Source organism: Megalops cyprinoides, chromosome 5 (assembly GCF_013368585.1).
Source record: "Megalops cyprinoides isolate fMegCyp1 chromosome 5, fMegCyp1.pri, whole genome shotgun sequence".
Classification (NCBI taxonomy): domain Eukaryota; kingdom Metazoa; phylum Chordata; class Actinopteri; order Elopiformes; family Megalopidae; genus Megalops; species Megalops cyprinoides.
The window spans coordinates 25,837,868-25,851,150 of NC_050587.1; the positions used below are offsets into that span (position 1 = coordinate 25,837,868).

The following is a 13,283-nucleotide window of genomic DNA, read 5'->3' on the forward strand; positions in this document are numbered from 1 at the left end:
TCAAAATGAGATCAAGACTCACCACTAAAAGTGTGATTCTTCAAGTTATTGTGATATTAAGAAGGAACTCTGGATTCTATTGTATAGAGTATTGTAGCATGCAGAGCATCCTCCTCAAATTTTACACAATCAGAAAAAAAATCATAGTTCTGGAAATAAAAGATTTATGGAGATTGAAATACTTTCTACCTTACACAGCAGATCTGAAAAGCCACTAATGTACAGAGGGGTATATCCTTCCCTAGCCCTAGGTATGTAGTTCAGAAGCCTGTAAGGTATGAGAACTACTTCAGTGAATGAAAATCATTTGAGGTACAGTAAGAAGCAATAGAATGCTGATTAAATCAACAGGAGGTATATTTGTGCCAAATATAATGAGGTAAACTTGTAGGAACTTTCAAAAGCACTTATGATTGGAATAATCCCCTGGTTGTGGGCTGGGATGACTTGTCTGTTGCATTCGTACGCACTTTGGTGAGTGCCTCAGTTGAAAGTGTTGAGGCCCACCACTAGCAGAATTCACAAGGATTTGTACAGTTTATGGTTTTATACTTCTTTTCTTCTTTTGTATAAACTTAGGGAATGTTTCTGTGGTGAAACGTAAGCAGTGTGTTCATTAAATTATTGATTTCTGTTTTGCCAAATGTCCATTTATATACAAAGCTGTTTTATTGTTGACACAAATTCCAATGGTATATAAATATACTTTTTGTACAATATATCTGCGTTTGAAGATGCTTTGATGTGTGTGGTTTTTTTCCTGTCCCCTTCAATGATTTACTGTTACTTGAATAAGATGATATTTAAAGCTTTTAAGAAATTATAAAATTCAGATTTCATAATGTGGGTAAATTAAATCCCTTATAATTGATATAACTCTTCAACATCACATGCCCTGAATTGATGCAATGGTTCTCTCATTACATAGAGGTAAATGGTATTCATAAAGCCATTCAAATATTAAAATGATTTTTTTTTTCTTCCCAGAAATCCCCTTTGTAATATAATTAAGCCTTCCAGTAAAGGGATGGAATACTGTATACCTTTGGTCCCCTCATTTGTCAATGACACAGGAGTAGTCATTGTAATGAGGCTGAAGTATCAGATTCTCTGCCTGTATTTGCATACAAGCAAACTGCCATGTGTGAACAGTTTTGGAATCAAGGCAGCATCCTCACTCTATTTTTAAATAAATAAAAATTGAAGCCCTACAATGCCAAAAATAAGTTGGAAAAAAAATTGATTTTTAAATTTAGACCTAAAAAACTTGATTTTTACAAACGTGCATAGATACCTCCTTACTACAGCACACCTGTGTCTGTTCCTGAGATTAACATAAAACATAACATAAAAACTATCAGAAATATAATCTTTAAATTTATGTCATTATCACCCACATGTAATATTTCACTTCCCTCTAACTTCGTCCTGTCTGCTCATTTTCATCCTCCCTCTCTCACCTTATACCCTGCTTTCGCGCATATACTTCCTTCTACCGGACAGAAACCAACTGAAAATCAGTCAACGTTAGACTGGGACCTAATCCGAGAAGTGTATATGTAAAATATATGCTATGTATGGAGGGTTATCGGTATCACGCTTGTAGATGGAAGAAGCCAGCTACGTCGCGCTGGAGTACAGCAGCGCCACCAAGCGGGAATGACTTTACATGTCAAGGTTAGCCCGTACTAACGCTCGATTGTAATTTTTTATAAACAACGTTCGATTATGAAACATTAAATTCGAAGTAGAATGTGTGAATAGAACGAGTCAGGTATCAACAAACAACATGTGAAATATCGAAACATGAACGTCAGCAGCAAGAGCGATGCCAATGGCTGGATAGTTAGCTTGATGCATTTGCTAAATCGTCAAGTTAAGGTGGGAAATAGATGTCTTGTATCTATTACACGTGAAACCGAAAGGGAATTACACACTTCTAACAATGTGTGAACATATAAGCAATATGACTAATGTCGCTCGTGCAAGCATGTATGTAATTTGTGATTACAATACATTAATTATTTTAAAACTATGTAATTAATGCACTGTTTTACCTTAGAATATTCATTCTACGTGATGAAAAACATTTACGTCTGCACTATCACTGGAAATACTTAAACGGTGAGTTGCTTCTTTCTATGCGGTCTTACTGTCTAGTTGGCTAAGTAATCTACGCTAATTATAATAAAATGCGTATAGTTCTTCTAAGTATGCTCCTAATGTCGCTACCACCTGCACAGGGGTAGACAACCCGATTGAATAGGCGCGCCTCTCCATTGGCTCATAAAATGTTCCTTGACTGCGCCAAACCAGGACACAGCTATATTTGCCTATACTCACTCGAGAAATCGTGTTTTAAAAAATACCTTGGCTTGACAAAATGGTATCTGTCCATTGGTAGCTATCCAGTATTTTTTTTTTTTTTTTTTTTTTTTTTGTATTCTGTGTTACCATTTGAGAATATGCATTTTAAGAGAGGGTATTCATCCAAGAAAAGCAAATGCCTTATATCTGGACTGAACTAGTGTTTTGTGTTTATATTTATTAATGAACTTTTCCAGTGTGTGTGTGTGTGTGTGTGTGTGTGTAAGGGCAGCTGTGTGGTGTACTGGGTAACCCAAAGTTTGTTGACACAATTCCACAATGGAAACTATTAATTTACTCTTTAATCTGGGTCACTTCAGTAAATATCCAGCTGTATAAGACGGATGAGACTGTATGTAAGGTATAGAAACTGCCTTGGATAGGAGCATCTGCTAAGTAAATAATGTAGTTTGTGACTGAGGAAGTGTCTCTGCGTTGTCACTCTTAGCTCTATGAGACCATTTCCATCGTAAAAGTGCACCATAACAATTAAAACGTGATAGATTTGTGTGATACAGAAGCAGAATGGAGAAACCCAGAGACCTGTGTGTTGTGCTGTGCGAGGAATAAGTGAGCCTGTTCTCTCTGTGTGGTCTTTAGTGTGTCATGCTGTGAATGGCACTGATGGGATTCCTGCTGTCATTCTGAGCCATCTGTTGTCCTCGGTCTTCCGCTGCATAGACCCCCTGATTCCAGGGTTAACCCTTAACCCTCCAGTGTTAACCCTTAAAGGGGTCCCACAGTTCTGTAACTGTAGAGCAGAAATCAGTGTAGGTGTGCCTATGTATTCACACAGACCCATCCATCCCTAAATCCATCGTTCCCAAAATCCAGTGGTGGTTCTAATGCCGGTTATGGGTTTGGTAGAGGTGTTGCTGAAAAGGATTTTAGATTAATTTAAAGGCATTTGCTCATTTTGTTCTGATTGTGAAAGTTTACTGTGACTGAGGTTGCTGCACTGAGATAAAGTTCATGGATTGTTATTTTTTATTATCATTATTATTTTTTAAATTTCTCCTGATCTTATGAGCGATGTGTCTCCCTGTGGTCAGCAGTGTGTAACTCTTCTATTATGTGGCAAGGCCATGAATGCAGTGTTGTACACAAACCAAACTAGGGCCAAACAGCATCAGCATTAGGATAATTGCACCAAGATGTATATTATTAGAGAAGATTGTACAGTTTTGTCATTGTTTGTGTCCTTCTTCATAAACATTGTGTGGCCAACCTGTTATCAAAGTCCAGATTTTTTTCTGTTTTGAAAGGGAAATATCCTGCCACAATATAATATTCAAAGATATGCATCTGTTGGTAACTTCAAGCTGCTTTTTATTGTTTGCATTTTATCATCTGTTCATAGACACATACATTGTTTTTGCTTAGCAGATGGCCTGTGTCTGTGGTGATGTACATGGAGTGTTATCTATTTACTGGGCTGAACATTTTACTGAAGCATGTCATATTAAATATTCAGGTTAACAGTTCAGTTGAAGCACTGCACCCATGTGTTCCTCTGCTGTTGTGTGATTGATTGGGTGAATGATTCATGTCCTATGGTTTACGCTCTTGTTCAGATGACTTTTGACCTCCCAGCTACATTTCATTTCCAGACTCAGTGTGAGTTGCTGTAAGCCAAGTAAAGGCATCCTGTCCAGATGTTTGGATTTAGTCTGGAAGCTCTCAATCACTGGAGTGTACAGATCTTTATATGTTGCATTCAAACCCAGCCGCCGTTGCAAGTTTAAAACGTTGCAGTGTACACAATGTTCCTGTTAGAGGTTGTTGACGTTACAGTAACACAGCTTCACCACTAGTCTTCGCTGTTGTTCAGCTGCTGAACTACCTTTCCTACAATTCAGCCCTGGTTCTGTAAGAGGGGAAGAAGAGGGAAAATGTTTGCTCGCTCATGTGACAGATCTCAGATCAGATCTCTGTGTCTCCAGCAGAGGAACATACTTCACACAGCATTTCATAATATAAGTGTTATGAAATATGTTTGGTTTTAGCAAGAGTTTATTGTAAAGGTGCAGGAGAATTCTGTAGCATCCCGTGCAACCAGAAAAATTAGAAAAGAAAGGCAGTTCTCTCACAGTATATAGTAATGCTTTCAGACAAGAAAACATTATAGACAAGTAATGCATCAGTAAACCCTTCCAAAATTTTTACTGATTGTATTTGTATATCAAGACAAAAGTATCAGTAGCACAAATATACTGTATGTCGGGAAATGAGTGAAGTAGAGATATCAAGAAAACATCAGTGGTACAAAAAACAAAAGTGATTTAAAGCAGGAGAAAGGAGGAGAGTAAGTTTAGACAGAAGAGAAAAATAGAGGCTGATTGAGAGATTCAGGCTGTGTGGCCCATCAGGTTAAATATGTTACTGAAACATCTTTCAGAAGACAAAGAGCAGATGAGCACAGGGAACCAAATGTGTAAAACACAGAACTGAAAACAGAAAGAGGCTGGGTTGCTTCTCTATATGTATAGGAATGTGAGGGAATCACTAAACTCCTCAATCCAGTCTGAGTCCTGGAGTTTAAATTAACAGAGGCACATTTACAGGAATGAGAGTGAATCATTAAATTGGTCAACCCGCTCTGAGTGATGTCACAGGTGATCTTTGAATGCATATAGACTTTAAATACACAATATTTAAATGCAGGGAGACTATTTCAATGCACAGGTAAACTTTAAATGGTGATGCTTGGTGTTGCAGGTTATGTACACATTCTTTAATTTCAGTGCTTTCTCAGGGAAAGATGAGCCTTTGTTCTTAGAGCTGATTCATGTTCAGCTGCTGTGAACAATTCACATATTTGTAGATATCTTATAAATGAAAAGAAAACATTTTAGAAATACCCCAAAAAATGTGCTCTAGGTATCCATGAAAAAATCAGTCATTGACACATTCACATATTTAATTTATAAACTACATTCTATGTATTACATGTATTGTTTGCCCACTAAAAGAAGCTTCTCTGTTAAATAAGTGCAGTTAAAAACCACAGTTATTAATATTCCCAGTCCTCACAGTAATGGGAACATCAGCATGGTTCATTTCATGAAATGAAATTATAAACAAACTTCAGCAGCATAAAATGTGTCTCCATTTGGTGCCCAATCCCGCTCCACCCCCCAAACTCTGCTTCTTTTTAACAGTTTGTGTCTCAGACTGGGCAGGGCACCCCCCCCATCAGCGGTGGGTTGGAGGTGGTCCAGGGGCAAGCAAAGCCAAACAGAAGATCTGCTGGAATTCACAACATGAATTGATGTTGATGTGGGTTTGAGAATGAATTTATACATAGTAAACAAAACAGCAGCACCATAAAACCACTTTAATGGTGTCCCCTGGTCTCTAGTGGTGTGCAGAAAATTGCTTTGCTGTCCGAATCTTCACCTGGAAGAGAGCAGGTGGATCTGAACAAGAGGGTCTTTGCTGGAACAGGCGATATGCATCGTCATCACAAATGAAATAAACGCGGAGGATGTCCTCGGCAGGGACAGTAAAAGTGAGCATTTCCTGTCCGTGCCACTCACGCCCCCTCTCTCATGTTCTGTTCTTGCTGTCAGAGGATGGAACACGCCCTCGTCTTTTTGCGGGCGTGTCTCGCCCTACGTTTGGCTGCCAGGGCCCGTTTGGTGGCCTCCCTGAAGATTTCTTCCACATTTTCACTGTATTTGGCTGAACACTCCAGGTACACCTCCGCATTGATCTGCTGGCTTGCCTCCTCACCCTGCCCACAGCAACAGAATCTCAATACTCAGGCAACCAAAGGCAGAGTCCCAAAAAGGCCCTGAACAGGGCCTTAAATCAGAGGCTCAGAGCAATAGCTCAGATCAGGGGCCCTACATTAGAGGTCCAGCTTAGGTTAATTCAGCCATGATATTAAAACTGTACGTTGCTGTATAGGTGATAAGTTGTGCATCCCTGTTCTTAAGTGATACATGTCTGTACCCGTGTGTACTTGTGTGTAGGTGTTGTATCTGTATGTAGGTGATGGGTGTGTGTACCTGTGTATAAATATTTGCATGTAGTGTAGGCAACAGGTGTGTATACCTGTGTGTAAGTGATAGGTGTGTGTGTCTGAGTATGTGTACCTGTGTGTAGGTGACAGGTATGTGTGTCTGAGTATGTGTACCTGTGTGTAGGTGACAGGTATGTGTGTACCTGTATGCATGTGATAACGTATGTTTACCTGCATGCAGGTGACAGGTTTGTATACCTGTATGCAGGTGGTCGGTGTGTGTTTACCTGTATATAGGTGATGGGGGCCTGGTCCATGGCCTTGAGCTTCCTGGTTTTCTCTTTATCCTTCCGTAGGTCTGTTTTGCATCCGATCAGGATAATGGGGACACCACGGCAGAAGTGGTTCACCTCTGGGTACCACTGAGGAAAAGACAAGGGTTCAAAGGTCATATTTTCATCCCTAACATTGGATTGCAGACAGCAAACCATACTTTTTATGTACAACAGTGAGGCAACAGCAGACAACAGTGCTTTTGAAGTCCCTAAAGCACAAAGCTGAACAACTATTAATTCTCTGTACACTGGCTGAATGAACGTATGTTTTGGATGAACAGGGCTGAACTGTTGATCAGGCCTCTAAATGCAAGTAAAGCCGCACAGATTAGATCAGTGTCCATCTTGCATGGTTGGCTCTCTGTAGCTAAAAGGCTGGGGAATCACTCCTCAACATGGAAACTTCCAAAAAAACATCCAAAAAACTTCACTCCATAGGAATGTACATTAAAGCCTTAACTGTGCACTGACCAAGATGGGAATGAAGGGGGAGTGAGGGGGGGGGGGGGGGGGGGGGGGGCATAGGGGTGTGTAGCAAGGGATTGAGTGAGAGGGAGGGATGGCAGTAGAGACAGAAGAGAGGAGAGATACACAGATGTAAGTAGTCAGAGAGGGACAGACTGAAGAAGAGGAGAGAGGAAGTAAATTGTACTTTCAATTTGAAAAACCTTTGCTCCACTGCCCTTCAGACCCGCATACATAGCTGTCAGAAGCATGTAGATGGCCTGTTAGCATTGTGAGTGTGCTGTAGAGTGTTTCTCTGTTTGCCTTCATTGTTCAATTCATCAATCAGTTGATGAATGCCACAATAGAGGAACAATAAAGCTCTTTTATACTACTGCATTCCACTTGTTTCCCCCCTATCCATTCCCTCAATATCACTCCACCTAGACCTCCCTCGCCCCCTTCACCATGTTAGCTCTGTTTCAGTACATTCCAGAAGCCTTAGTCAGCCTGCCCGCATTCCTCTGGACTGACCCCTGACTGCTTTTTAAAAGGGAGAAACTGTTTCTTAGTTTGCTTTCAGGGAGAGAGGGAGAGTCCGCCCTTCAACTGACACCAAGATGGATCAATTTTATATGAACACACACACACATTCGCACTCACAATTCTGTCATTTATTCGCTGGGTCTGGGGTCAAAGGTCACCCATTCACTTTGTGCTCACCTGTGTATGTCAATAAACAGTGCTCCTGCCCTACCCACTGCTGAGCCCTGATGAAGTGTACACATGCAGCATGATAGAGGTATGTTCCTGTATGAGAGAGGGGAGGAAAACCCTACCTTGATTAAGACATTGTCAAAGCTGATGGGGTTGGTCACATCGTAGCAGACCAGCACGAGGCTGGCGTCTTGATAGGACAGTGGCCGCAAGCGATCGTAGTCCTCTTGACCTGAAACACAGACACTATGAGTCCCATGTTTAGTTCCTGTGTTGCGGTGTGTGATGACAGACAGCCAATCAACAGCAAGACCTTATGTCATGTGCTGTTTCCTCTCTAAGCAAGAGTTCCATCAAAAGTTCTCCATCACTAGCAGCAAGATGTCCATTTCCCTGTTTTTTACCGAAAACAATCTGTCCCTTCCAAGGTTGATCATAAGGTTCTGAAGAACACATGTTCTGAGCAACAGAACTCCTTAATTCAACTATTTAAACTGTGAGCAAAACGCCTCAGCTGCAACAGGCCCAGCAATAAACCACCTCTGGCTCTAGCTCTCATTTAATGGTGCAGCCATGATTGCTGTTGTCTGGGAATAGTCATTTAGTAGACACGGTTGTGACTTCATGATAGTTGGCTGAAAAAGCAATGCTACATGTATCCATGGTGATTATGATCGGAGCTAAGTGAGCAATGCATTATCAGCGATAATGAATAAACATGAGCACCTACAGCCACAGGAGCTCATCACATTCAACAGGGACAGAAGTTCAAAGGTAAAGGGAGACTGACAATACATTTCAAAAGTGATTCAGAATTCAGATATCAAACAGTGAATTCATCTGTATCTCTGACATCCCTGGCTAACCTTGAGTCTAAACCACAGATGGGATTAGTCAGTTAAATTTGGCAATTCACACCGCAATCCCTTGTGTATGGCTAAGTGACAACAGAGCATAAATACAGTCACTATAATGAGGAATCTTAGCTCATCTTTCACTTGGAATCCAGAGTGAATCATTGGCTCCAGTTTGGTCTTGCAGGATAACTCTTGCATATCAGACCATGCACTGCTAATTCTCTGTGTTGAGGAAGAGCTCTCTCGTGTCAGTGTAAAATTCATTCTTATCTAACATCCACCTGTTCCCTCGTGAAGCCTGAAATACCATCTGCAGATCACCTTATTAATCCCTTTTAAGATTTTAAATACTTCAGCGAAATCCCTGTTGAGCTTCCTTTTAACCGGGACTAAAGTGATTAAGTTCCCTAAGTCTCTCCCCAAATGGAACAGTCCGAGCACAGCCCCTGTTTGTGTTTCTACAGCAATGGGGAAGAGATGTCTAACCAAAAAGGGAATCAAATGTGAAGGAAGGGTAAACATGAATTGAATTTTCATACTATGGTCATTCATCTGCCACTGGCTAGCACTTATACTGAGGTGTGCTGTTTGCAACAAGCAAACTTCGTGCCGCTGACTTCCTATTCATGACTTCCTGTTCCTGTGGGGTCTGTACAGGGGCCATTGGGTGCGGTGGAGATCTGCTTTAGAGCTTGTGTCCACATCACAGCTCTGCAATCCTTTGAAAGTATTACACCACCGGCTGTTCATATCAAACATACACACACATGCACATTCAAACACACACATGCACACACAAACACACTCTCTCTCACACACTCAAAAATAAACTTGTCATCCAAACTTGTACTTCTAAGGGAGTCATTTACCTTAGACGTCTCTGCATGATATCTCACATTAACACTGCAAGGCAGTCAGTTTCCTATGTGGTGATGAAATGACTCACTCACTGCAAGCCTTTCTTATTTCATGACACCACAGCACCACAGTACCTTTGTATTCATGGTGACATATTCCTGTCTTTGAAATGCGAATTTTACTTGATGATTTATCTGCTTGTTAGTGTGGGAGATTTCAGTTTGTGTTGTTGGGAGATTCTGCAGGATTGACACAGCGTTTCAGAGCAGCGGTTATGGCTGTAGAAACAGAATGTCTCAGAGAGGTTTGCACTCATTAGAAGCAACTGTCAAATCCCAGCGGCCATATTGCATTGTGCCGGGCCAGTGGACAGGCTTTCAGTCCAAGTTCAAATCTAACTCTTTATCTACAGTAAAAACAGCCATGATTTCTGTGTGTGTGTATGAGTGCACATGTTTTTTTTTGTATGTTTGCAGTCATACACACATTTTGTGTGAATCAAACTGAACTGCTTTATCATTCAAGTGAACCCTCTGGTGTAAATCCTGTATATTTTTTAACTTTTTTTAACAGACAGAGAATAAACAAATCAGAATGAAAGTGTCAGATCATACAGCGCAGAAATATGATTCTTATTTAAAAAAATGTGTGAACAGTCAAAGCTGTGGTTCAATAGTTATTCGGTAATCAATGCTAACATTGTTCACGTGTATTTGTTTCTGGGTGTGCATGTGTGTGTATGCATTTGTGCACGAAAAATAGTCCCATCTACTGCCTTGATCTCTGGTTACAATGCCTGTCAAACATTGTTTTTATTCATCAATGACATCAATCTTCAACACATCCTCTGTATTTGTAGCACTTTGGAGAAGTGTGTACATATGCGCATATATAATGTCTGAGATAGTTTGCTATATTTAATAAGCTCTCTAACTTTTGACTGCAATTTTATAGTGCTTTATCTTTCACGGAATAAATATGCTGCTGAGAAACACCTCAGCTATTTTGATGGATCTGTTAAAGTTCCTTTGTTCAAAGCACCATCCTGCTCCAAGTAGAGTCTAAGTCACATGGTCAAGGCCGTAAAACAAATCCAAATGTTTCGGTTCATGCTTGTCCAGGGTGTGGGCACTTCTAACAGCCCTGCCACACCCACCTCCAAATGCCTTTCTAACAAACTCTGGCTTGGAATTCAGGAACCTGAATCATTTTCATCAAACTAGAGAAAACTAATCCTTACCTGCAGTGTCATAGAGGTTCAACTGGATCTCCCGCCTTCCATGGGACACGGTGGTCACATACTTTTCAAACACAGATGGGGCATATTTCTGTAAAACAAGAACATCATTTTAAAAAAAACCTTAAGAGTTTTACTTTTCAGAAGACTTATGATTGAGTTATATTGAAGAATGGCAGGGTGAGACTTGCTAATTCAAATAATTTGAAAGGTTTGTGTCAAAACACCTGGCACACTCTGGCAAACAGTTAAATGGTGTATGCAGCAGAGGGAGAGCTGTGGTCCATATGAACCCCAGTTAGCTGTCTGCAAACAGGTGAACACACCTGAAGCAACTGGGTTATTCAAGGTGTATAGCTACAAACCGCTGTAGCTGGGTACATTCTTTCACAGATGACAGCCTTCAAATATACAGTTCATTGGTAGCCTTAGTAAGAATAATGCCTAATAATGCCACTAAAAACACAGTTGCCTTGACAACATAGCACATCAAGGTCAATCAAATGTTCTCATTCTTGAGATGTTCCTCTACTCAGTGTAAAATGTGTTCATGTTGAAACACAGGTATGGGCAGCTTAGTGTATCATTTCCCCTTTTTCGTGTATGAAACATGTGTTTGTGACCAGACAAGCAAACAAATTTGTTTTGCAGTATCATTTCCACCCCTGGTTTCCTGTAAGCATGACAAGCCCATATGTGAGAAAACCTGAATGTGCTCACTCCCGAGGACATCAGCAATATTTAAGAGGCTTGATGGTATGTTTCACAGGGAGAAATATGTAAAGTTGCTTCAAAGAGAAGGTACACCACCAGTCAGACAGAGCAGTCTGCATTAGACAAAGCAGTCAAAGAGGCAGTGATAATATAATCCTGGGTCTCACCCATTAGGTCTGGACCACTGACACAAGAAGTTTGTCTAAAAACTTCCTTAACATCTTCTTTCTAAAGGAGCACAGATTGTGCAGTGGTAAGGACCTTTTCACCCAAAAGACTCAAATGATCAAGTCAAATCAAATGATTAAGTCTTCCAATGCATGACAGCAGGCACAATTCACAGATGCCCCTTCAGAAAGCTCGAGGTTTAAAAGGGTGTCATGTCACTGATGTGTGTGTGTGTGTGTGTGTGTGTGTGTGTGTGTGTGTGTGGGAGGGGGGGGGGGGGGCATCCTGGGTCCTTACCTCTGGAAAGTTTCCTTTGGCATACACCATGAGCAGCGAGGTCTTTCCACAGCCTCCGTCTCCCACGACCACCACCTTCAGCTCCTCTCGCCGTGGCTGCGTGCCGTTGGCCACCGCTGAACCGTTCTCCGTCATCTCTCTCGTGTTGGGCTCAGCTGGAAGCCAGGCAGCAGGGCACAGGTGCAGGTGCACTCAGAATCCCCCTTCAGGAAACCCTGCGGTATAAGGGAGGGTTCCACATGCAGCGAGAGGCCAGCGTTTGGTTTTGCTGTGGGCTGAGTCCAGGGGGAGAGAGAGAGAGAGACTGCTAGTGCTAGCCCAGGTGAGATTATCACTGATCCTGTCACTCCTTTCTCTGAACTCCCGTCTTTCAAAAGTGAGACTCCCCCCTCCCCCTCTCTCTGTCTCTTTCGCTCACTCACAGCGTGCCCGGAAGCTGTCTGTGGTAACACCAAGCTCACGATCTCTTTCACTTACAGGAACCTGGCAGCCTGCAGATCTAGCTTCCTGCCAAACCCTTTCTCTCTCCCTCCTTCTTTTCTCTTTCTCTTCCTCCCAATATATTGCAGAGGTGCGCTGGGCTTGGCGGTGTCTGAAGGTAACCTTGCACCTGGCAGAGGATACAGTTATAGTGGAGCGCCTCTTTTTCAATCCTCACTCTCCAGTGGACGGCTTACCACCTGTGGGAACTACTGCTGCACATATTCAGTGAAGCAGTTCGCACTAAACTAAAGTTCCTCTTTCAGCCAGACAGTGGCATTCCCATGCCAGCTGAAGAGCTGGTGCAGGCAATGACATGTTGTTCTGATTGGATATTGAATCATTGGAACTGAAGCCCTCGCTCCTCCCTCGTACGCTCCAGGTGATGTAGAGGGGGCTGGAAAGAGGAACGGAGGCAGAAGGTCTGAAGGTTTTGAAGCAGAGCTTATGCTGTGTGTGTGTATTTCTCTCTGGTTCTCTCTTAAGTTCTCTTTTGTTTTCCACCCATTTATTAATGCTCCTTTCAGCAACCATTCCATAATGAACTTTTAAAAGTCAGTCTCTCTCTCCTCCTCCTCCCACCCTCTATCCCTGACTCTCTCTGAAATTTAAGTGCGATTTATTTGCATTACAGGAGATATCAGGGGGTCTCAGGCCTGGGAACAATGTAAAGCTGCTTTGTGACAACTTGTGTTGTGAAAAGCGCTATACAAATAAAATTGAATTGAAATTGAATTGAAGATATTACGCCCCTCAAGCACTTATACTTGGGAGATAACAGAATAAGACATTCCCCCTCCCTGAAGAAACAAACTAACCAGACCCAGTATTAATGGTGACTG

General features: G+C 41.6%; 1 protein-coding gene across 1 annotated transcript; it reads right to left on the bottom strand.

Annotated features, from left to right (window-relative positions):
- Positions 1 to 5,935: 5,935 nt before the first annotated feature.
- rhof (ras homolog family member F) lies at positions 5,936 to 12,217 on the bottom strand. Its single transcript, XM_036529097.1, has 5 exons — positions 11,962 to 12,217; positions 10,786 to 10,873; positions 7,953 to 8,062; positions 6,622 to 6,756; positions 5,936 to 6,103 (listed from the first exon to the last, which is right to left on the bottom strand). Exons 1-5 carry the CDS (start codon positions 12,094 to 12,096, stop codon positions 5,936 to 5,938), a joined length of 636 nt encoding a protein of 211 aa, XP_036384990.1. The 5' UTR covers positions 12,097 to 12,217.
- Between the last annotated feature and the right edge of the window lie 1,066 nt (positions 12,218 to 13,283).